The sequence below is a fragment of the Hermetia illucens genome, chromosome 1 (assembly GCF_905115235.1).
Source record: "Hermetia illucens chromosome 1, iHerIll2.2.curated.20191125, whole genome shotgun sequence".
NCBI lineage: Eukaryota > Metazoa > Arthropoda > Insecta > Diptera > Stratiomyidae > Hermetia > Hermetia illucens.
In genome coordinates this window covers 162,039,519-162,064,425 of record NC_051849.1, presented here as the reverse complement: position 1 = coordinate 162,064,425, position 24,907 = coordinate 162,039,519, and the positions used below count along the sequence as shown (strand labels likewise).

The 24,907-nt window shown below is 43.4% G+C and overlaps 1 protein-coding gene across 1 annotated transcript; it reads left to right on the top strand.

The window, feature by feature from the left end:
• The first annotated feature begins 1,802 nt into the window (after positions 1–1,802).
• LOC119646795 (sodium channel protein Nach) lies at positions 1,803–24,854 on the top strand. Its single transcript, XM_038047384.1, has 8 exons — positions 1,803–1,997; positions 2,130–2,256; positions 2,379–2,663; positions 2,720–2,807; positions 2,870–2,955; positions 10,250–10,624; positions 10,728–10,834; positions 23,977–24,854. The coding sequence occupies exons 1-8, from the start codon at positions 1,835–1,837 to the stop codon at positions 24,186–24,188; spliced, it is 1,443 nt and encodes a 480-aa protein (XP_037903312.1). The 5' UTR covers positions 1,803–1,834; the 3' UTR covers positions 24,189–24,854.
• Positions 24,855–24,907: the final 53 nt, after the last annotated feature.

Sequence of the window (24,907 nt, the reverse complement as noted above, 5' to 3'; positions counted from 1 at the left end):
GAACATTTCTTCCAGCTCGAGATCGGTGGACACAAAAAGGCGGTCTCTTTGTCCAGACTGAAACCCGTGTGCGCCCCGAAGCAGCGTCGTGTCCGTTTTGTGGATTAACGGGGAACGAAGTTCCGGGATCGGTCGCCGAAACCCCCTAGGTTTCGTCTGGGGGCGGAGTGATGTGGCGCGGCAGGATCCGCAGCATTCGAAATTTATTTCGAATGTCGCGGATGCGGACGGGTAGATGGCGCGAAACTCCACTCACTTTAGAACTCGCTTAGAACTCGCCACGGGAGTGGAGAATTAGCGGTGAGTAAGTGCCGTTGGTTGGGACAGAAAAGACCGCATGGAAATAAGCCGGTCTCTTCTGTATCCGACCGCGCCGAGTAACACTCATAAAGATCGAAGAAAATTTATTATATTAAAGTATTATTATTATTAACAGTGCATTGAAGAATTGTAATTTTGATTAAATCTGTAAAGAATGGAAAAGTGATTAAAGTGATTAAAAATACATGAGGACTGGCAAGATCATTGTCTTGTACAGTAAGAGCTTTGACCCTATGGTGAGACGTTTCGAGCGGAACAGTTTCTGTAAGCTGAAATAGGCTCTGTTGGTTGACAACAACCGTGCGCAAATTTCCTCATTGTAGCTGTTATCGGTTGTGATTTTCGACCCAAGATAGGGGAAATTATCAACGGTCTCAAAATTGTGTTCTCCTATTCTTATTCTTCCTGTTTGACCAGTGCGGTTTGATGTTGTTGGTTGGTTGGTTTTCGGTGCTGACGCTGCCACCATATATTTTGTTTTGCCTTCATTGATGTGCAGCCCCAGATATCGCGTCAATCGCCGCCTGCTCTATCTGGATGAAGGCAGTTTGTACGTCTCGGGTGTTTCATCCCATGATGTCGATAGCGTCAGCATAGGCCAGTAGTTAGGTGGACTTAAAGAGGATCGTACCTCTTGCATTTATCTCCGCATCACGGAACACTTTCTCGAGGGCCAGATTAAAGAGGACGTATGATAAGGGTGTGGAGTTACCTTGCTGCTTTTATCTGGCTTTGCCTGGCTCGTGGACTTTCGCACTTTCATGGAACCAATTAACGTGATAAGTCGAGGTATGCCTGTACTGCGAGATCGGTTTGTACCAATGGAAAATCGGGAGCTACTATACTATCCTTTGAACACTTTAAAGCACCTGGCATGGAAGGCATCTATCCAGCAATGAACTTTTTGCTGAAATGTTTGGAGAGACTGGTTGAGTGATCCAGCTCCACGCCACGATGTCACTAGCATATTCATGGAACAAGCAACACATTCAAAATTACACTAAACATTAAGCTTTGTTTTTCAAGTACTTACCATACAACTGGCATTTGTTGAGAGAGAGAGCAAATTCGAATATACATATATGGAATGAATACTTCATACCCCTTCATATTAAAACCATATCCTACAATAGATTGTGTTACATGCAGCCAACAATATCAATATCCTCATCATGTCACTGATATGCTTTGCAGTGCACGCTTTTAGCGAAAGCCTGACCGGGGAAACAGGTAATGCAATTATGCTGTTAAATAAACATGAATATTCATATACATATATGTACATACGTATATTTCCGATTCACTGAGCACAATGAAGGATATCTGTGGGAACTGCAGCAACTGGAAGATCCTAATTATCCGATAAGCGCTGCCATGTAACAACCATTTCAATGGAATTATTATGGATCAAATCGGATAAAACTTTGCTGAGAAAAAAAGAAAAATTATTCCATCCGAGTGTGTCAGTAAGTAAACTTATTTCCCGAAAAAAAGTTGCTAAATCTCCTCCAAGATGCGAATCCGAGGATTGGTTAAAGAGTATATGCTTAACTCCACCTTGCATGGCGCGAAATTCATTGCGGATGACGACAACAGTCCAGCTGAGCGAATATTTTGGTTAATATGTGTCGTTGCTTCGTGGATTGCTTCCGGGATGCTTATTTCTGCTTCTCTTGGTAACGCACATTTCAATTAGATCAATGCATATTCGATAGAACTTTCCACAAGGAAGATTAATGAAAATCAGGCAATAAATTTCTTGGCTTTCACATCCATATATCATTTCCTTGGTTTTCCCATTCTTTCAGATGCTTTTCGTAACAATGCAATTAGTTTCGTCGTTGAATCTTCGTATCGCGACTGGAAAACTAATTTTCCGGCAATTGTTGTTTGTGAGTCGAAAAACATGGACAGAATTCAGGAAATTGCTGAAGAGTAAGTCCCTCCCCTTTTTTATTGGAAAAAAACTACTAGCAAATTCAAAATATTTATACTATGCGATGCTGTGTTATTTTATGTGGCTACTAATGAAAGAAAATACATTTCTCCTTTCACAGACTTTGGGGTGTTGACCATGACTTCTCCCTGGAAGAAGTTCTCAGTGAAATCGCATATTTCCGTGGCGAGTCATACCACACTGTCCACGAATGCGGTGGAAATGATCCGGCCGAAAACTGCATCCAGGGAAATTTCTCTCAGTTTGCAAAAATGGTTAGAAGTGAATGCAAGGACACCATTAGTGAATGTTTTTGGAACGACAAACCATTTGATTGCTGTAAATACTTCCAAATAATGGAAACTGAGTTGGGTATTTGTTATGCATTGAACTCAATTCAGGCAAAGTAAATAAATAATTATTTTCGAATCAAACCTTTATTGTTAAAAAAGTGTCATTTAGGAACGGCAATGGTCCGAAATTCAACATGTACTCAGACAAGTACACGGGACCAGCTTCTTTGAGGATGGAAATTTTAACAGAAGCTCATGTAATTGATTTATATTGTTATTTCCCAATAAGAAATGATTTCAATCTGGTCTTCATTTGCAGATCTACACTTTGGGAGAAGAGGATGTCCCAAATCTCGTTACACCAAAGTCAGATATTCTTTCTGTTGGCCCCTATGTAGCTTATACGTGAGTATTCTACTTAAAACGTGAATGATCTCAGCACATCACAGCCAGCATTAAGGCATCCTTGAAATCATTTATACTTACTAAACAATTGCTCTCTCTCCCTTTCACCTCTTTCAACACGGTCTTAGAATCCCATGAAAAAAGCATAATCACTGTAAGTGGCAATGACCTGCCCAGAACTGAGTGATTTAAATATCTCTGCTATCAGCCAATGGATAACTGCGTTATGAACTTGTTTCATGCATTCGCGCAACCTGGATGAAGTGGCGTTGCACAACTGGTGTTCTTTGTGATCGACATTAACGAACGTCACAAGTCTAAAATTTACCGCAATGTTGTCCCCCTTCCGCCACACTCTATGGTTCTGAATGTTGGCCGGCTATAAAAGACAATTAACGGCACCTCGCGGTAATGGAGACAAAAATGTTGCGTCGGACTAGTGGCGTGCCACGCCTTGATCACATCCGAAAAAGGATACCTGGCAAGAAGGACAATAACCCAGCATTAAAATATGAAACCTATTGTAGTCACTGTACCTGGGATAAAATGAATAGTGATAGCCTGCAAATATATCCGGAAAAAATCGAACATAGCGAGCCCCACGAAGAAAAAATCACAAGTTCTGTACTCCATTGACATGCGGAATGGCGTTAAATTAATTCAATTACATTAAGATCAAATCTTAATACATTTTTTTGGAAATTTTTGAAATTTTTGAAATTTTCAGGGTTTATTATCCAAAGTGCATAATCCTCAATTACCAACCAATGAGATAATCCCTTAAATTCATGACGACCTGAAAATGCAACAAAGAAATTTTGCGTTTTACCTCCCTTTGCGTGCAACTGCACAGAAACTGTTCATTCGTTTATTGAATCCTTTTTTTTGCGGGGCAACGACTGATTTCGGTGTGGAATATTTTTTGAATTTCTCCACATTTCTTTTCCCTTGCGGGGAGTTACCCAGGAAAGTATGATAATGTATCAACAAATTTAAATAAGATGAATAAATGACTAGTCTAATGTTTCGATATTGTACAGTGAAAAAGATGGCAATGACCATCGTACTAAATTTAGTTGATTATGTGATCTTCATTGCTTTTAGAATTTTCAACGTTCGAGTATACGAGTAAATAAACAAGTCGGGAAACCGGAAGCTTGACGCTTCAGGTATAAAAGGTTTTGTGTTTCCCTATATGAGGAGCATAACGCAATTCTCCATTGGCTGATAGCTTTACTTGATTTATGATAACTATTATATGAACTCCGTTCGTGCAATTGATCGGCTTAAAAATCATAGGTCGCCAGGAGTCGATGGAATTACAGCCGAATTGGTTAAATGTGGAGGCGGCCAATTACCTCAAGCAGTTCATCAACTTATGCTCAAGGGGTCGGACAGCGAATCAACGCCTGCCGATTGGCAGCGAGGAATTATCTGTTTCATACATATAAAGGAAGATATCACGCAGTGCAGCAATTATAGAGTTATCACGTTGCTGAATACCATCCATACGATATTTTCAGCTATCTTGATTGGTCGGATTGCCCCATAAGCCCAGAACACCACTGGCCCATACCAAAGAGGTTTGACTCCAGGCAAATCAGCAACAGATCAGATTTTCTCTCCTCGACAAGCGATGGAAAAACTGTTGGAATATGGACATCAGTTGAACCAACTTTTCATCGACTTCAAGGCCGCCTATGATAGCATAGCCAGCATAAAACTGTACACGGCCATGAAAGAATTCGGTATACCGACAAAATTGATAAGACTGACTAGGCTGACCCTAACCATTGTGCGAGGCCAGATAAAAGCAGCAGGATCACTCTCAAGACCACTCAACATTAACAACGGCCTAATACAAGGGGATACCCAGTCATGCGTCCTCTTTAACCGGAAAAAGGTGGTCCGTGATGATGAGATACGAGAGGCACGTTCCTCTTTAAATCCACCCAACTACTGACCTATGCTGACGATAACAACATCATGAGAAGATTGACCCTGCCTTCATCAAGATCGAGTAGGTGGCGCGAGATCTTGGCAACGCCAGCACCAAAAAGTCAACCAACCAACAACATCAAATTAACCAAATGAGAATAATAAAGATAGGAAACTACAACTTTGAGACCGTTGGTAACTTCTTCTATCTAGGGATGAAAATCGCAACCGATAAAAGCATAACGATGAAATCCACGCACGGTTATTGGCAGCCAACAGAACCTATTCCAGCTTTGTAAACTGAAACTGTTCCGGTCAAAACGTCTCACCATAGGGTCAAAGCTTTTACTGTACAAGACCAATCCTCATGTATTCCCCGAAACTAGTGTTCTCAGCAAAAAAAAATTGCGAACTCTTGGCCGCGTTCGTGAGAAGAATCCTCCGTAGAATTTTTGTCCTCAAACATGAAGATGGACGATTCCGTAGTCTACATAACGACGAAATATATAAGCAACACTATGACCGTCTGGTTGTGAGTAAAATTCGGCGTAATAAGTTGCGGTGGGCGGGTCACCTAATCCGTATGGATAAGAGTGATCCAACCCGGAGAGTCTATAAGGACAATTGTTATGGTAGAAAAAGAAGACGAGGCAAACCCTGCCTGAGATGGAGCGATCGCGTAGACCAGGATGGCAGACAGCTATTAAGGATATCGAATTGGTGGACCTCGACACAAAACCGTGATGCCTGGAGTTCCTTATTAAGGAAGACCTAGACCTGATATCGGTAGTTGCCCCGTTGATGATGATGATTATATGGGCTTATGTAAATTGCCATTTTGTGTTAACTGTTAGGACGACTTCTTTAAATGTTTCACATATACTGCCACTTATTTTCAGACAATTTCAAAGTTTCTTTGATTGGGTAATGCTAAAGCACGGTCTTCGGCCGCAATTTGGTCATGGGATGAATTTTATAACTCGGATGATTCATGTTTAAAGTGTATGTTTTATCAATAGAATACCACCATCTAATTGATCCACCTGACATACTTACAATCAACATTAATTTTGGTTTATCAACATTAGGACAGTAATTCGCTTGTGAAATGTTCCCATAATAGATCCAGTTCTTGTAGTGTGATAAAATTGTTATAAGTAAGCAACCATTACCACCGTGATCGACACGTGAAGCCTCAACGATCGAATATTGTATCTTACGCAATTTCCAATTACCACACACGATCACCTTCCTGGGTCATTTCGCAAAAGCTAGTACACACTTTCAGCGCCATTGCTGTCACTTTTATTCAAGTTCCAGCAACTGCTTACAGACGCCCCGAGTCAAATTACGGCATTTGCACAAATTATGGCAGTAACACATTCCCATTCCCGTCAGGGTTACATGTAATGGACAAGCTTATATTCAAGCAAAAAGGTGAACGTCCATTTTACAGTCTTCTTGGTGAGCTTCATCAGACAGTCATCAAATCGTTCGACTTTTTCCATGGTATTACGGAAAACCTCAAAGATGGCAATGCCAGCACCGTATTAAGTGTGTAGGTTACTAAAATAGTGAAGTTTATCACGTTCGCATACTATGTCGCAGCCTTTGGCACTAGATCAACGGGTTTCTTGTCAGGACATAGATTCCGAATTCTCTTCCTGGTCTTCGATTTTTGCCAGCACAAGGCTGAAACCATGAGCAGCCAGCCATACGCTTATATCAATATGCCAAGTCTGCTTTGCGCCTGTTCAACAATGGGTCCGGCAACAAGTGCCGCAACGTCGTCTGCATAACCGACTAGGCGCGATACTTCTGGAATGTCGAGTCTCAGCAAACTAGCGCAAGAAAGATCCGGAGGTCCGGCCCTAGGATGGATCCCTGTGCTACTCCTGCCGTGATCTCCATCCTCTTCTGGGAGTCGTCTTTCAGATAATACTCCAATACCCACAAGAGATAACTTGCCTGGCATATCTGTCTGTCTTAAAACATTGAAAGCATTTCTGACATCAAACATTATGAGAACCATCCGTCGACATCAACGGCTTTGTGCTTTGGCTACATGAATCGCATCCACGACCTCCATGACCATATCCACAATCCCTGCTCTAAACCCGGACTGCCTTGGGGATAAATTCCCGATAGCGCGGATAGCTTCAGCGAGTCGAATCCTGATGAGATTTTTGAGCACTTTCCTGGCGGTGTCAACCATTCACAGCCGTCGACATTCAGACCGCAGTTGATGGTCGTCTTTTCCTTTCCTGATTAGCACGTGGCTAGACTCCTTCCAGCGACAAGGAAAGGACAGCAAGTCTGGCGGCTGACAGAACTCCAGTTCGTAAACTTTCGCCGGGATACTATCAGGACCTGGTTTCCTCTTGTTTTTATGATGAGAATTGCTTCTTCGAGTTCTTTCATTGTGAAGAGGGGGCAATCCTTGACCCTGAATAATGCCCATACAATGCGGTCGGTATTTAGTATGCAGCGCTTCCGCAGAGCCCCGACTTTCTGGATGACAAGTTTATAGCCAAGTCCATACGGGTCCTTATTTATCTCGTTTACTAGGTTCTGCCAGTCGCGATTTTTGTTTTTGTTTATCGCACTGCGGAGTCTCCGTTTTGGTGATCTATACTTTGCCTTTATGTCGCATGCTTCCTCGTGTGTAAACGTAATGTCAAACGGCGGAGCTTACGATACTTCTTCCGTTGGTCGACAATTTCTGCCATCCGCTAGTACTTAAAAGACTTGTCACCCCTGGAGCTGGTCTAGGACATGGAAGCTTCACGGGCCTTCGTAATCAGGTTTATCACTGAATTTATGACAGTGTCAGCTGTAACACTACCACCCCTGAAGCAGCCACGACTCTGCTTGTTCCAAGAGCCTTAATGAATTTCCCAATTTTCACCCTCGCGTTCAGTAAAAACTAAAAAACGTTATCCCCAAACAAAAAATCCAGACAAAGCCATTTCCTCGGCCTTGGGCAAGAACACGAAGTCGAACGCCGTCCCGGACCCCCGATAAGTCAAGATACCATGAAACCGGGTCCCTGTTCCGGAATTGCTCACTGATTAGCTTTTACCTCAGCAACCAACTCCGAGGCTTAAGACTCAGCATGATCATTTTGTTTTTAACGACATTGGATGCATTTTCTAAGTCGGCCTGTTACAGCACCTGTCACCTACCAAGAGAGATAAGGTAGGATTTAACATAGTGGAGCAATTATACTTTGTGTATCCTTTTCCCTAATTTCAACATTTTATTTTTGTTTTACTGAGTAGGTTGCCTCAAACCCTCCTGCTTCGCTTGGGCTTGAGACCAGCATGCTTTGTAAATAACATGACGGAGTTATCGCCGGTTTTACAATATTTGAGAATTGGGAGTGACAATTGAAATATTTAAATGGAAATGGAATTTCAAGTTTTGGGGACAAGTACAAGTGGTAGAGTTTCTGTAAACAAAATAAAATTGCTAATTTTAAGATGAAATTGTTAATATAAGTGAATTTGAGAATGGAAATTTGAAGGAGTGTGGTGATGCTAAGGGTTGCTAAAACGTGAGAGAAAAAATAAATGTTGTATATTAGCAAATGCATTCTCTTGTAAGATTGTCATTGGGCAAACTGAATGAAATGTCGCAAAGCCGCAGATACTACAAGTACCCTAAGTGACTAGTGCTTGGCGTTAATTTTTTGATTTCCCAAAGTATGCCAAGTAATCCGTTTACGATAACATAACCTTTTATTTTATTTCGTAAACATATGTTTATCCTTCTAAAGCACAAACGCAATATAATTTACAGACTTGTAGCACCAATAGTACCACTTATGGCTTAACATCATCCAACTATTTTTTTTTCAATTTTTTCGATGATCATATACATTACATCTACATTCACTGCTACAAACTCTGGAAAAAGGAAAATTTAAATCTGCAGAAAATAATTAACAATTCCATACTAAGTAAAAACAGCATAGACAAGTGTAGTTGTTTCATCAAGAAACACTTCTTCTCCAGCCCTCGAACCAAACTTAGCAAAAACAAGCACGGTCAATATGTCTGCAAACAAATAAAGATGCTATTAGTAAAGAATTGAATGAATCTTTTAACACTTCCAACATGTTGAACATGCCAAAAATCATGCAGGCCACCCTTGAATTGCGTCAAAACATTTCAAATAGCAATTACGCCAATTGAGACATACAACCGCCATTTCAGCTCCATGTTTCCATGCGCTAGTGAGCCGCCGGTAGGCTCCCTCCTGGGATGATGATCTGTTTACATTGCGCCCACTAGATTTTCAGATTATTGTACTATTACTGGGTACAGTAGCCGCCAGCCAGTCAATTGATTCAATGAATGACTAGCATCTTTTGAAAACTATCAGAGGAAAAAGGCCCCATGGTCTTCTACATAGGTGCATATATAATATTTGATTGTTTGACCACGAAGTAACATAATCACATTACAAGTAATACCAACATTCTCAGATGAGCACCATCGTGACTATGCGAAACCACTTTTTTGCGGTTTTCTTTTAACCCTGGGTCTCATTACCTTCTATGCATTTTAGTAGCCAAAATGTGTCTTCTAGCAGTTCAGTCCAATTGGAAATGCTCAGATGAACTGCTGGTAGAGAACAATGCCAACAATTCAACTAAACAAGTTAAAACCTTAACACTCAATGAGACCATTTGAGATAATGGTACCTGACCTCCCTTCAATGGGACTAATGATGATTGATTTGGTATTCTTTCAAAATTTTGCAAAGAATTTAGAATCATCAACACTTGAATAGTAACTTTTTTCGCTCAACTTAAATCAAAAAGGGTTAACTGACTCATCAATGCGTACAAATTGTGCGGCTGCAGTTGGCCATTACATAAACTGGGTGAGCACGAATTCATTTGCTTTCCAAACAGCCACGGAACGATCTTTCTTCAGTTCTTCAAGCAAACTATCTTCAGCGTAATTTAACATAATTAAATGCTCTCGTTGCGAGAAGGAGATGCGAAACAATTTGAAATTTTAGCTGCAGGCCCAAGAACCTTTCCCTTTCAAACGACCTAGTGTTTGGTGGGCCTTATCTAATCATACTTTTTCGCCACAGTTCGAACTTATTGCATAGATACTCGTACGAACATGTAACCATCAAGTTTTTGTATTCAGTTTTGTCCCCAATTATCGCAATTCACTCTAATCCGATAATGTACTCGTATTCTGTTATGTTAATTGATAGCGAACATTCACTCACCTAATTCGCAGATCCTTGTTCGTCAGTGGTTACTCTCAAATATTTCCATTTGAAACCTGTTAGGATGTGACACTAACTGAAATAATATTTATCTAAATTCCAGGCGACTTATTTCCATAAAAAACATCGAAAACGATGAGGGTACCCGCGAAGTGAGCATCGCCCAAAGGAATTGTCGCTTCAGTGATGAGAACGATCTGGACGTGCATCGCTACTACAGCTACAGCGCCTGCTCCGTGCAGTGCCGCAAGGACAAGCAAATGGCCATGTGCGGTTGCATAAGTCATCTGATCCCCAATACTCCGGAGTCAATCCACTGCAATATGACCGGCCTTCAATGCCTCAACGACCACTACGAAGACCTCTCCGTGGTGGTGGCAAGCTGGTCGCATGCCAATGGACGCAAAGGCCTCGTCTGCGATTGCTTACCATCTTGTACTGAAGTGGACATTTCCGTGGTCCACGACATCCGAGACAAGTAAATTTATTGATCGGAAAGATATGCCTCCACCAATCTTGCGATGCTGGAGCTGCACTATGTAATCACATGTGTAATTACTTTTCCATTTTATGCATTACAGCATTTACGGGCACCAGCGACCTATCTCGAAAGTTGAAATCGGACTTGTTGCATTACCAACGGAACGGTACAAGAGAAATGTCGTGCGTGGGAAACTGGATTTGGTTGGTGAGTGCATGCATACAATTTTACATAATCTGGAAGCATAATTCCTTCGGTGGTGCAATTGTAAGGTGCTTGCAGTTTTGGAACTTTTCAATCTTGAACCAATTGCTCCGAACTTATATTATACAATCACCACCACCGGCAAGATTTGGGTCAAAAGCTGTGTAGCGCTCTCTTTAATTATCACAAATGCCTCATTAATCTTAATGAATGCAATCGTGCAATTGTTTTAAGTAAAAAGTTATCCGAGTTTTTAACCTCGGACCCAAACTTAAAGGCAGCAATGCGGAAACCATTAGACTCGATGACGTAAAGTCTTAAGCACTTGTGAATATTACTTGAATATTAACTAAATCTGATGCTCTGCTAATGAGGTGGTAAATTCATATCTGTCCAAGCAAACGTTTGGTGAAAGAGATATCTCTTTTTGTAGATTGGACATATTTGCGCATAACCTTTCAAGACGCACCTGTATCCACGATGAAGTCCTTGATACTTCAATAAGCAGTTCACAAATAAAAGTTGAACTACAACTGCTTAGCCTAACCAACCTTCTTTGAATTTTCGCCTTTATTTGAATTACTGTTTTATACATCTACAACTTATGACCCTGGGATGGCATTACAAACCCGAAAAGGATCAAAATTATTATACTTTTAACTTACGTAACAAAAATATTTAATTCTTCAGCTCTGCTCTTCTCGGTCAAGCGACCGCGTCCTTAGCTTTTGAAAACCAAGCAAACCACTGAGTCCTCCCATCTGTTTCGGAGTTTTCCGGGTGGAAGTTTACCTTCCACCATTATCTTTCTGATTTTTTTTTGCAATTAATATTATTTCATTCCAAATATACGTTGGAAAAATGATTGACTGACGATGTCGTTTAGAGCAGAGGCAACTCATTAGACGCTACCTCACCTCTGCCCTGGGAGCAGCGTGATCGAATGTGGCGACCGGTGGTAATCGCTCCATTTATATATAATCGCAAACAGGGCATGAGTGCGAATTATATTGAAGTGAAATCCGTCGTATGTTCAGACCTAAACTAGGTTGAAGTGGATTTTTTTGATGAGGATTCAGGGAGTCCTAAGTCCGCATCCACTTGATGACGGACCGTACCACTTGGGAAGCAACTTACTTCTTCTCTTGTGGTCCACGGAAAGATTGATCACCCAAGTTTTTTAAAAGGCGAGGCAGCGTCTGATGAGTTACCTCTGCCCTGGAAGAAACCGTCAATCAACCTTTTTAAGGCTTTGTGTAAAACAAAACCTTATTAAATCGATTCACTGCCTGTCTGTCTATCTGTCAAACGCACTTTTCTCCAAAACGGCTAAACCGATCGGAACAAAATTTGGTGGACAGATGGGAACTATGAAATCCCACGCATACATCGAGTAGCATGAATTTAGGTGGAGTTTAAAGGGGGGCTCCCCATACATGCAAAGGAAGGATTCCAACATTTTTTTACCGGATAAAGTCGTGTAGGGTATCAAATGAAAGGTCTCGATTAGTACGTACCGCAACTATTAGTTTAGTCGTGAATTGCAAAGTGCGCGAGTGACAAGTCAAAATGTACGCACTTACAGTGACTCATTTTCGGAAACCTAAAAATCCGAAAAAAATCAAGGTGGTGCGCTTAGATGAAATCTAGGCCCCAAAATATATCCCATTCCGATAAACTCACTAATAGTATATTACCAACTTTTAGAAATTTACTAGAAAACCCCCCTTAAATTTATCCTATTTTGTACCAGCATAGAGGACAATATTTCGTATATGGGTGCTAAATTTCATCGAAATCTGGCCATTAACATCAAAGTTAGCAATTTCGCGCGAATCAACTGTTTCCAAAACCATGCAAATAAGATGCTGACGTCATCATTAACGGGAATAATTGACATTTGCGGGAAATATTAAAGTCGCATTTATGAAAAATCTACTTCTCTGCAACCCTTTTTAAGGTTTTGTGTAAAACAATTATGTGAAATCTAATCTTCGAGAGATGTCCCATTCCGGTATTTGCTCAAATAATAATAATATATTATCAACTTTTAGAAATTGACTAAAAAACTTCATCCTAGGTGCACCTGCACCGACATAGAGGACAGCCTCGTACATACGCATGCCAAGTTTCATGAAAATCCAACTATTAGTGTCAAAGTTATAGCAGTTCAAATTTATCAATTTCCGGCGAATTAACAGCATCCTAAGCCATACAAATAAGATGCTGACAAGTGAAATATTAGAATTCTATTCAAGAAGAATCTAATTCTCCCCAGCTCTTTTAAGGTTTTGTGTAAACACAAAACCTTATTAAAATCGGTTTACTGTCTGTCTGGCTTTTTTTTTTGGAGGAGGAGGTGGAAATCTTCAAAAGACACTGGTGTGGACACACCACCGTGTGGGATTTTTACCCACTAAAACCACCCCCGACTCCCTCCCTGCCCCGCGGAACCACCATAAGGTATTACATCACGGGGCGGAGTCAGCTCACTCTAGCTTAATCCCATTTCTTCTATACACGGCGCACGTGACCGCGTTTTTCTCCTTTCCTCTGCCTTTCGCAATTTATCTTGAATTGATGCGATCATGGAGTTGACCGCATCCCAATTCTCTTGATGTGCTAGCATTTTCGGCACCAGATTTTCTGGTACCAGCACCTCTCCTAGAGTCTCCTCTAGGTTCCTCCTTTCTTCCACAAATCTCGGACAGTGGAAGAATACATGCTCTGGGTCCTCTGGGTCTCCATCGCAATTTGGACAGTCGGGTGAGGTCTCCAATTTAAACCTGTGAAGGTATTGGAGATATCCTCCATGTCCCGTGAGAAACTGGGTGAGATTATAATTAACCTCACCGTGTCGTCTCTCCAACCACTCCTTGATGGCAGGAATGAGCCTGTGAGTCCACCGACCCTTTCCCGAGTGTTCCCACACTTGATGACATTTGATGACCGGCTTGGAAGTGATGATATGATTCCCGACTCTAACACAGGTGTAATTTCTCTTCCGGCGCTTCGTGATGAGGACCGCTTCCGTTTTTTCCTCCGCAAGCGTCAGACCAGAGCTCTCCAACCAGCATTTGACAGCGCTGATTGCCTCGCTTGAGTATAACTCAGCATCTTCGAGATGCTTTACGACAACAACCAGTGCAATGTCGTCAGCGTAACCCACCACTGTGGCTCCCTCCGGAAGGGGAAGATTAAGTACATCGTTGTACATGATTTTCCACAGTAGTGGGCCCAATACGGAGCCCTGCGGGACACCCGCGGAAACGACGTACTCCTGCGGTCCGTCATCAGTGTCGTGCCCTTCGAACAACTCAGCAAACATGTCCGGCCTGGATTTCACGGCAAGCTTAAGGGCCTTATTCGGTACTCCGTCCAGACCCGGTGCTTTATTGTCTCCTATTCTGCCGCAGATCTCCAGGAGCTCGTCTCTGGTGACTGGCGGGATTGCCGTCACATTCAGAGGTGGTTGGAATGTGTCGGTGTTCTCCTCTTGCTGGGGGAATAACCCCTAGATGAGACGAACGGCCTCTAAATCGTCCCATCACGATTCCGTAAGCTCTCCCCCACGGATTTACGTCCGCTTCTGAGCAGAGCTCCCTAAAGCATTTCCTATTGCTTCGCTGGATGGCGAGCTTAAGGGTTTTGCGGGCTGCCTTGTAGGCGCACTCTTTCTGCCCTTGATCGGCTCTACCTACCGCCCTCTGAGCCGCTCTTCTCGCTCGGTGGCAGGCTGATCGAAGGCCGGTCAGTTCGTCATTCCACCAGTAGTTTGGTCTTCTACGGGGGAATGCGCACCTCCTAGACATGGACGCGTCACATGCTTTGGCGATGCATTGAGCCAGATGGACAGCTCTTTCCGTAGAGGCGCTTGCTATATCAGGTTGATCCAACCACACCTCTAAGAAGCTCTGCTCATCCAAAGATTTTGCAGACCAGCCTGAAATCTTTTTCGGTTTCGGTCATGATAGCTTTTTGCCCTGAGGTTCGACACATGTCTCAAAGAAAACTGCCTGGTGATCGCTGTGGGTGTAGCGTTCGCTGACGCACCAGGACATACCACGCGCCAACGAAGGGCTGACAAAGGTCAGGTCTACAACCGAGCCTGATCCCCCTTTCTGGAAGGTGTTTACAGCACCTTCGTTAGCCAAAACTATGTCCATCTGCGCAAAAGCTTCTAATAAACTGCGCCCCCTAGCATTTGATTCCCTACTACTCCACTCTAGGGCCCAAGCATTGAAATCACCAGCAATCACCTTTGGACTTCGTCCCTTCGCGTCGAGAACAAGATTATCAAGCATTTGCTCGAATTCAGACAGTGTCAAACTTGGCGGGGCGTAGCAGCTGTATACATATACACCACTTATTTTCGCCCACACGAAGCCACTGCCTGCCTGACTTGCAGTACATCGTATAGCCTGTCGACCGCAAGCCCATATCGCCGCTCCACCAGTCGAATCTTTGACCCATATGCCACCGTGACGGTGTCTATACGGTTCGCTTATGATGGCGATTTCCATCTCAGATTCGAACGTGGCCTGCTCAAGTAAATCCTGAGCGACCCTGCAATGATTCAGGTTTATTTGAATAAACCTCATTTTCTCATTGCAGTGAGCGCCTTCCTAAATTCTGGACATTTACCACTCCCGGCAATATGCCGGTTATCCTGTCCCTCTTTTACTTCGCACAATAGGCACTTGGGGTCCCTATCGCACTCTCTGGCAATATGGCCTTTCTCCCCACACCTTCTGCATCGATCGGATCGATCAATGCTGCTGGTGCATGGCTTCGCGAAGTGTCCAGACATGAGGCATTTAAAGCACCTCTTCAGTGAGATTTGTTCCCTTAAACGGCAGACAACCCATCCAATCCGAACCCTTCCGGCAGCCAATAACATCTGTGCTGCCTCCACTGGTACTCGTATTGTGGCCGTTTGAGTACCACCATAAGCTTTTCGTAAGCCCACAATAGACTCCTCGGTGAGTTCTTTCAACTTGAATTGCTCCTTCAGAGCAATACAAATTTCTTCTTTCGATGTTACTTCATCGAGATCCTTACATTGAAGGTAGATCTCATGTTTTTGGGCACGCACTGCGGCATTCTCCCCAAGTGCGTTTTTCACTTGAGTGCGAAAGTTATCAGTTTTGCCCACGCTGGATCTTTTCAGCTCGAACATGAGATCCCCTTTCTGGGTTCTTCGGATTCGGTTTACATTTCCGCTCAGATCTTTTAGGTCGGGATCCGCTTTGACCTTTTTGAGTATCTCCGCGTAGGACAGATTGCCCTTACTAGAGATAACAATTACATCTGGACGAGTTCGCACTGTTGCCTTTCGTTCCGCTTTTTAAGGTTTTGTGTAAACACAAAACCTTATTAAAATCGGTTTACTGTCTGTCTGTCTGTCTGTCTGTCTGTCTGTCTGTCTGTCTGTCCGTCTGTCTGTCTGTCTGTCTGTCTGTCTGTCTGTCTGTCTGTCTGTCCGTCACACGCATTTTTCTCGGAGACGGCTGCAGCGATTGACACCAAATTTGGTGGAAAGCTGGAACCTGTGAACGCTCACGCATACAGTGAATTACATCCTTTTACGACGAATTTAAGGGGGGGTCCCCATACATGCAAAAGGGGGGTGTAAATTTTTTTTTCATCAAATATAGTCATGTGGGGTATCAAATTAAAGGTCTCGCTTAGTACTTTTCGAAGCTGGTCTTAGTTTTGACATTTCTTGGAAAGGTGGGGAGTGCGGGGGGTTGAAAGTGACCATTCCTTTACGGAGGCCATTCTCAGAAACTACCCAACCGAAAAATCTGAAAAAAATCAAGAGGCTGCCACTATATGGTGCCTGGGCTCCGAAATACCTTCCACACTGATATCTGCACAAATAAAGTTAATAATAGTATATTACTATAATTTTCAGTAATTCGTTTCAAAACCCCCCTTAAGTTCATGCTAGGACCACGAAATCTCGCGACAATATAGAGTATAACATAGAGCATGATCTTACCAAGTTTGGTGGAAATCACACTATTACTAACAAAGTTATAATACGTCAAAGTTGTCGCTTCTTTGCAAATTCAAGACTAGGAATGTCAATATCATCCGAAAGTGGATATTCTCACGTAATATATGCATATATTACGTGCTACGTACTAAGAAATACACAAAACCTTTCGTACCTGAAGCGTCCAGCTTCCGGTTTCCCGACTTGTTTGTTGGTAACTTTAGTCCATCCATCGTTTTCGCTGGTTTTAGGCTTCGCAACGCTGGTCGAGTTTCCTAGATTCGCTGTACGGTTTCCTCCTTCTGACCTGTTGGTGCTGGTTTTCCGGATGTCCTGTCCGCCTTTTTTTCTCTTAGGCGCCTGCTGATTACTTAAAGGATCCCCCTCTTTTTCACGTACTCGCTTATTTCGCTGGGATTCGATGGTAGTACGGTTAGGCGTCACTTGGGTCGCTTGTGATACTGTTGGCACAGCGGGGTTCGGCGTGTTCTTATTATTCTTTTCCTCCATCTGTGATCTATTATAGAGAACTCTAATAGCCCTCACCATATTCTTTATGGCTTGATGCACGTTGTGCTTGTCCTTGATAAACTCGGACAGCTAAACTATTTTTGCCCCCAGCTGGGTGAAGGGTAATTCCTCCGGATCGGGACTCTGCTCCCTATAAGTCCCGGCAGGGTTACTCCTTTTACATGGTCCTTCACTTTTGGCCTGTACTTTATCCTTCATCGTCTTTGGCATTGGTGGAGATCTCAAAGTTGATGAGCTTCTTTTGAATGGATCTCTTCCTTGTTCCTGGAGCACCTCCTGCTGTCGAGCATCTTGAAGATGTGCGGTGGGTGTTGTCACGGTTTTTGTTGTCCAAAAAGCTGCTTTTAGTTCATCTTTGTTTGGTCTTGTTATTGGTGTTCTCGGTAAAGTCGTACTTCGCTTGAATACTTCCTTCTCCAGATCCAAATCACTTGTAGCATTATATGCCAAGGTGGCCAAGTTGTCCACCACCGAGGCACTGCGGTCGAGGGATATCGACGACCGGGAGCCCGCTTGCTCACTCCCAAAAGCCGCCGGTACTGGGGTTCCGAGCCCCTGCACCGTAAGTTTCCTCCTTCTCTCGTCTTCCATGGTGGTTTTATGTTCTGAGTATCCTTCCCATAGCCATTTTGGTCCACGCACCAGAGATGAGCAAACACTAGCCCATGCACAATCAAAAAAGAAAAGTGCATGAACACATATTTACACATCAATAGGTATGCCCCTATCCGCCAGCTGGGGTCGCGCCTGATGGGAGATCTGGCCACTCCTCACAGGTCTGTCTGTCTGTCTGTCTGTCTGTCTGTCCGTCACACGCATTTTTCTCGGAGACGGTTATAGTGATTGACACCAAATTTGGTAGAAAGGTGGGAACTGTGGACGCTCATGCATGCAGTGAATTACATCCTTTTACGTCGAATTTAAGGGGGGGTCCCCATACATGCAAAAGGGGGGTGTAAAATTTTTTTCATCAAATATAGTCATGTGGGGTATCAAATTAAATGTCTCGATTAGTACTTTTCAAAGCCGATCTTAGTTTTGACATTCGTTGGAAGGGTGGGGAGCCCGGGGGGTTGAAAGTGACCACTTCTTTAAGGGGGCCATTCTCAGAAACTACCAAACCGAAAAATCTGAAAAAAATCAGGAGGCTGCCACTATATGGTGCCTTGGCTCCGAAATACCTTTCATAATATAATAGTATATTACTATAATTTTTTGTAATTGGCTGGAAACCCCCTTTAAATTCATCCTAGCGGCTCGAAATTATGCAGTGATATAGGCTATAATATAGAGCATGATCTTACCAAGTTTGGTGGAAATCACACTATTACTAACAAAGTTATAATACCTCAAATTTGTTGCTTCTTTGAAAATTGAAGACTATGAATGTAAAAGTAGATACTCTCACATAATATATGAATATATTACGTGCTACGTACTAAGAAGTACACAAAACCTTTCGTACCTGAAGCGTCCAGCTTCCGGTTTCCCAACTTGTTTATATTTGATATATATGACACGGAGCTATCGTAAACTCGTCACTCGTCATATCTTTTTTTTTTCTTCAGCCTTTGTCCCATTCACAAGCGGAGTCGGCTCGCCGTGATCGGTTTCGTTATTTTATTTTATCAAACGCCTCATTTGAATGTAATCGCGAGGATATTAAGTCCCCAGCCAGCGTAGCAAGCCACGGTTGTTTCCGCCGGCCTTTTGGTCACTTACCGTTTACTTCGATGTTCAGACCAATATTGGCAAGTGAATTACGTGACCATACCATCGAAAACACCTCAAACGCAGTTTTTCCACGATCGCTGCAACCCCATATCGATCGCGGATATTATCATTTCGGACGTGATCAAAACGGGTCAAGCCACCAGTACAATGAAACAACTTCGTCTCTATTACCGTTGTCTTTTATAGCCGGCCAACACTCAGAACTATAGAGAGCGGCAGATGGACGATATTGCGGCAAATTTTAGATTTGACACGTTCGTTAATACATCGATCACAAAAAACACAAAAGTTATGGAATGTCACTTCATCCAAGTCGCATTAATGCGTGAAGCACTTTCAAAACACAGTTTCCATTGGCTGATAATATTGACCCGGGATATTTAATTCGCTCAGTTCTGGGCAGATTATTGAAGCTAACAGCACTGACCAATCTAAATATCTCGAGTTAATGCTGCCAGCCAATGGAGAACTGCGTTATACTTCTGGCATAGGGAAACACAAAACCTTCTATACCTGAAGCGTCAAGCTTCCTGTTTCCCGACTTGTCTTGAAAAAAGCTTGGGTGTTTAACTCAAAACGGGGAACCACTTGTTCCCTTCACTTTCAGAGGACTTGTTAGCACTGAAGGCGAGACAGACCCTGCCTGAGATGGAGTGATGGCGTAGGTCAGGGCGTCAGACAGCTTTTAGGGATATCGAATTGGTGGACCTAATTAAGGCAGACCGGAGGATTCTTCTCTCGAACGCGGCCAAGAGTTCGCAATTCTTCTTGCGAAGAACCTAAGCCTCCGAGGAATACATGAGGACTGGCAAGATCATTGTCTTGTACAGTAAGAGCTCTGACCCTATGGTGAGACGTTTCGAGCGGAACAGTTTTTGTAAGCTGAAATAGGCTCTGTTGGCTGACAACAGTCGTGCGCGGATGTCATCATCGTAACTGTTATCGGTTGTGATTTTCAACCCTAGATAGGAGAAATCATCAACGGTCTTAAAATTGTAGTCTCCTATCTTTATTCTTCCCGTTTAACCAGTGCGATTTGATGTTGTTGGTTTTCGGTGCTGACGCTACCACCATATATTTTGTTTTGCCTTCATTGATGTGCAGCCCAAGATCTCGCGCCAATTGCCGCCTGCTCCATCTGGATGAAGGCAGCTTGTACGTCTCGCGTGGTTCTCCCCATGATGTCGACATCGTCAGCATAGGCCAGTGGTTGGGTGGACTTAAAGAGGATCGTACCTCTTGTATTTACCTCAGCATCACGGATCACTTTCTCGAGGGCCAGGACGCATGATAGGGCATCCCCTTGTCGTAGCTGAGTGATTAGAGCACAAGGCTGTCGTACGGTCGCGGTACGAATCTCACTGGTGGCAGGAGAATTTGTATCGTGATTTGACGTCGGATACCAGTCAACTCAGCTATGAATGGGTACTTGAGCCAAATCAGAGTAATAATCTCGGGCGAGCGCAATGCTGAACACATTGCCTCCTACAGGATACTATAATCCTGTAGTAGACCGTTACGATCTTGAATGCCCTAACACACTTCAAGGCCCTGATCCAATATGGATTGTTCCCCCAAAGATTATTATATCCGAGTTATCACAATCTCGGCAGATGCCGGATTTTATCTAATACTAACACAAAGTGCCAAGCATTTAGGCTCGGACGATCCTACCTTAAAAACTAAAGGGGCGCTGGTGGTGGCAGGTAAGTTAATGGGAGAATCCATCGAAAACTTCCCGCAACATCGAGCACGTATGCAGAATGGTGTATTTCTGCATGGTTTGAACCAGACTGTGCGAAAATCCCAAGACATCAAGGGAAGCCGTGAGGAATTTAGGTACAATACCTGTAGTTCAATATTATGGGGACTACAACCACCCGCTCGAGACGCCAAATTTCTTCGATTTCCCGAGCCAATGGCTCATAGTTCACCTTCTTCTCCATGTATTTATAACCTTACATACAGCATTATGCCTGGTGATGTATTGCACCAGTACTATAACAGTACAGCCAGAAATGAGATGGTCCAATGTCTCTAACGCCGAACCACACATTCTTCACTGGTCGTTCCCCACCCGTTCTTTCATGATGAGCTTTTATAAGCTCGGGTGGCGACCACGCCGTCCTGAATGGCACACATGAACCCTCCGTCTCAACGAAGAGCTCCCCAGCAAACAGCCATCTGTTCGACAAATGCAAACCGACAAATGGTTGCCAAAGACAATTCACGTATTTACCGTGCATTGCCTTCGACTTCTATTCATCGATCCGCTCTTGGTCCGACTTCTCCCCACTCAGAGGATTGAAAGATCGATCCTTCAAGTTAAGTTGAGTCAGTCCACAGTATGCCTTACAGACAGCCGCATGCAAGGGGCTCGCCTGCTCTTTACTGTAAAAATAAGCGCGCAGCGAGTCGACTTGGCGATGATGTTGTGCCGCCACGTCAACCACGCCCCTACCTCCGATGTCACGAGGCAGGTTCATCCGCTCCACGGCAGACTTTGAGTGATGCATTCGGAATTTGGACATAGTTGTCCGTATCCGCCGCTGGACGTTTTCCAGATCGGTCTTCGTCCACGGCAATATTCCGAATGCAAAACCAATGAAGGGATAACGAATACATTCAACGCGCTTATTTTATTCTTCCCCGAGAGATGCGATTTCAGCACCAGCTTTACACGTCGCAGGAATTCGGACAGCAGAGCATCCTTCAGTTCACCAACTCAAGCACGGGTTCCTTGCTAAATTTTTAGGTACTTGTACAAGTCTGTCCGGTATGCGGCTTGTGATGACCTTTGCGGATGGCTTGGATTCGACACTTGTCTAATCCAAACTCCATCCGAATATCACGGCTGAACATTTCTATTATTCGCAACAGACTTCTAAGATGTTCGTCAGTACCAGCATACAGCTTGATGTCATCTAAGTACATCAAGTGTGTCAGTTGGCACTTAGCACGTAGGCTATACTTTATTGCAAAAGCATACCCTCGATCATCATTCAGTAGACATGAAAGGGGGTTCAGTGCATACAAAATCAAAGGCAACTCAATGAGTCCCCCTGGAAGGTGCCACTCTCTCTCTGAGGTAATAGCACCCTGAGATGTACGCACTGATAAGGTGGTATGCCACCCTTCAATAACTGTCGCCAAAAACTTTATTATTATAGTTTCGGATCAATGCGATACAGATGTAGGATATCGATTAGCCAGGTATGCGAAACGGTATCAAAAGCCTTGGCATAATCTATATTGCAACTAAAGAGGTTTCTTTCGCCTCTAGTTGCTTGTCCTACAACTACCGAGATGATAATGAGTTGCTCTTTGCAACTCCTTGACTGCTTGGCGGGTTACCCCCAAAGTTCACTAATACTCTTTCGCTTCCGTCACCGAAAACTGCACTGTCTGGACGCTCTGTTGGGATTCGTTGAGAGATCTGAAAAAGCTCCGTTGGTTCCTCGCGTATGTTGCGTTCTGGACACGTCTGGAATGAATTTCGCCATACCGTCGTAACCGGCTGCATATGACAGAAAGTTTCTACTTGATTGTGCCCAGAATTTCAACTATGGGTGTCTCACTGGGGATGGCATAGTTCCGGTAAACACTCTGCACTTTATTCTTCACCCGTCAGCTGGCATTGCCAGTGCTGATCTGAATCAGTCTAACAATGTCCTGCCTTAGCGAGTCCCGTCGACGTTCCAGATGAATTTTCCATGGTGGATCTCTTTGGTCACCCAAACCAATAACACGAAAGCGAATCTTCTCACCGTGCAATCTTATAGCCGAAACTGTACCACAATACACAAGTGATTGTAGTTGTAGCAGCGACATGTCAGCACACAGCCCAGATGCAATCTCATCAATGATTTGAGATCGAATTCCCGGAGTTGCTGTGGATGCATAGAGCCTAGAAATACCTAGTCTATACAAAGGATGGCCGGGATTTTGTCGCTGCGAGTAATAAAGCGGTACTGGTCTGCGTTTCGCTGCACAGTTACGTGCGCGAATTGCGGGAAACGCTCGACCAATTTCTGGTGCAACAAGGGGTGGTAAGATGCTGTACCCGCCCCGCCGTTATTTCGTAGTAGGAACGGATGAAGAAGAGGTTTCTTTCTTCAGTGCACTTCATCCGCGAACCTGCTGAAGTGGTCGCCACAGATTGTGGCGAAACAGCTGCATGCGAACAGAGCAATGCTCCTGGTCGTCGTAACGCCTAGATGTCGAACCGTTCCACGACTGACGGTTTCAACGCCGTGCTGTCCATTACGGGAGCCCGACCCGGTCACCAAGTTAGACAACTCCCGCTGGTTATCCGTACCGTACCTTAAATTCCTTCTTCTTCTTATAGATGGATTTGCATGTTATACCTAACTCTCAGATGTGGGGATAGCTTCCTCAGTGAGTAATCTGTAAGACTCCAAAGTTCCTGCACTTTCCTCACCTACCCCTGAGACGCTGCGATGGCGTACAGCCATTCAGACTAAAGCTATCCATCCGTCCTCCTTTCACAACCGGGCTTGGGACCGGATTCGGCGGAGTTATTATTATTATTATAATTTCAAACACCCATTTGCCAGACTGCAAATTTTTTGGCCGCAAGTCTTCAGATTCCCCTCCGAAATACCCATGAAGAAATGTGCTTTTCAGGAAATCCGTTTTATGGCGTATTCTTAACATCATCTATTTTCAATATATGCGAAAAACAAAAAATCCATTCATTGACACCACGACGGAAGAAGACCTCCTTAAGCAGTCATATTTGTCAAAACATTTTGCTAACCGAACTGAAAAGTCCAACTTTAACTGTTTGTTTAATTCTTTCAAACATGCTTTTGAAACATTGCCAATTAAACCAACTATTTTCTTATCTATTTCACAGTGTCCATGGGAGGAACAACCGGGCTATTTGTTGGTGCCAGTCTTCTAAGCTTCGTTGAGATTCTTTATTATTTTACTATTCGCCCATACGGAACCATGTTCGCCACTAAACAAGATGAAGAAAGTGAAAAGACAGCCGGTAACGATGACGACACCAACGACAATAATAACACTGACCAGCATCAACAGCCCACAACTGGTCTACGCTATTGAATGCCGCACCAAAGCTGGCAAGCGGAAAACTTGTCGCAATCCCGTACAATTTTCATAAAAGCCGATGTGGTACTAAAGTTATCTGATATATTATCGTCATTTCTTGATGTAATAGTCACATAGCATAACTCCTAAACACCCAAACAAATGCCATGGAATCCACGAATTCCATGGCTTCTTCACTTCCCCAGAGATATTTGTGCAGAGTTACGTGAATAGTAGTAGTTGAACATTGGATGACGTTCTCAAGATTTCAGATAGTTGTAGCTGACCAATTGTATCGTAGTTGCTTCTAACCAGTAGTTAGGGTTCCACTTCCTAAGGCTTCAGATTAATATTTCCAAATTTGAATACGTTATTGCCTGATCAGGTGACTCAGCAAAAACTCCTGAAGGTACTGGTCTGAGACGACTAATCATCCGGATGCTAGCCACACATAATCAAGACTTCATTGTCTATCGACAAATTGGAAGACGTTGCAACTGCTTGGAAATGTATTAAAATATTCAACCTTGACTTGCACTAATTACACAGCAGCCATGCCAGCTTTTTTCACAGACCAAAACTACAGCAAAAGATGCGGAAAGAATGACCGAGTTCAAATTGGGATTTCCCTAATCATAACGAGACCTTCAACTGGGTAACTAGTGCAAAGAGTGTAACCTATGAAAAACTAAGATTCGCAGCCTCTGCTTCGAGAAATGTAAGTTCGGATTGCA

What these genes read in the sequence shown, in the direction of transcription:
- LOC119646795 (XM_038047384.1), top strand. Translation starts at nt 1,835, where the DNA reads ATGCGAATCCGAGGATTGGTTAAAGAGTATATGCTTAACTCCACCTTG. An exon ending in ATTCAGGAAATTGCTGAAGA is followed by an intron (nt 2,257 to 2,378) that starts GTAAGTCCCTCC and finishes CTCCTTTCACAG; the next exon opens with ACTTTGGGGTGTTGACCATG. An exon ending in TTGAACTCAATTCAGGCAAA is followed by an intron (nt 2,664 to 2,719) that starts GTAAATAAATAA and finishes AGTGTCATTTAG; the next exon opens with GAACGGCAATGGTCCGAAAT.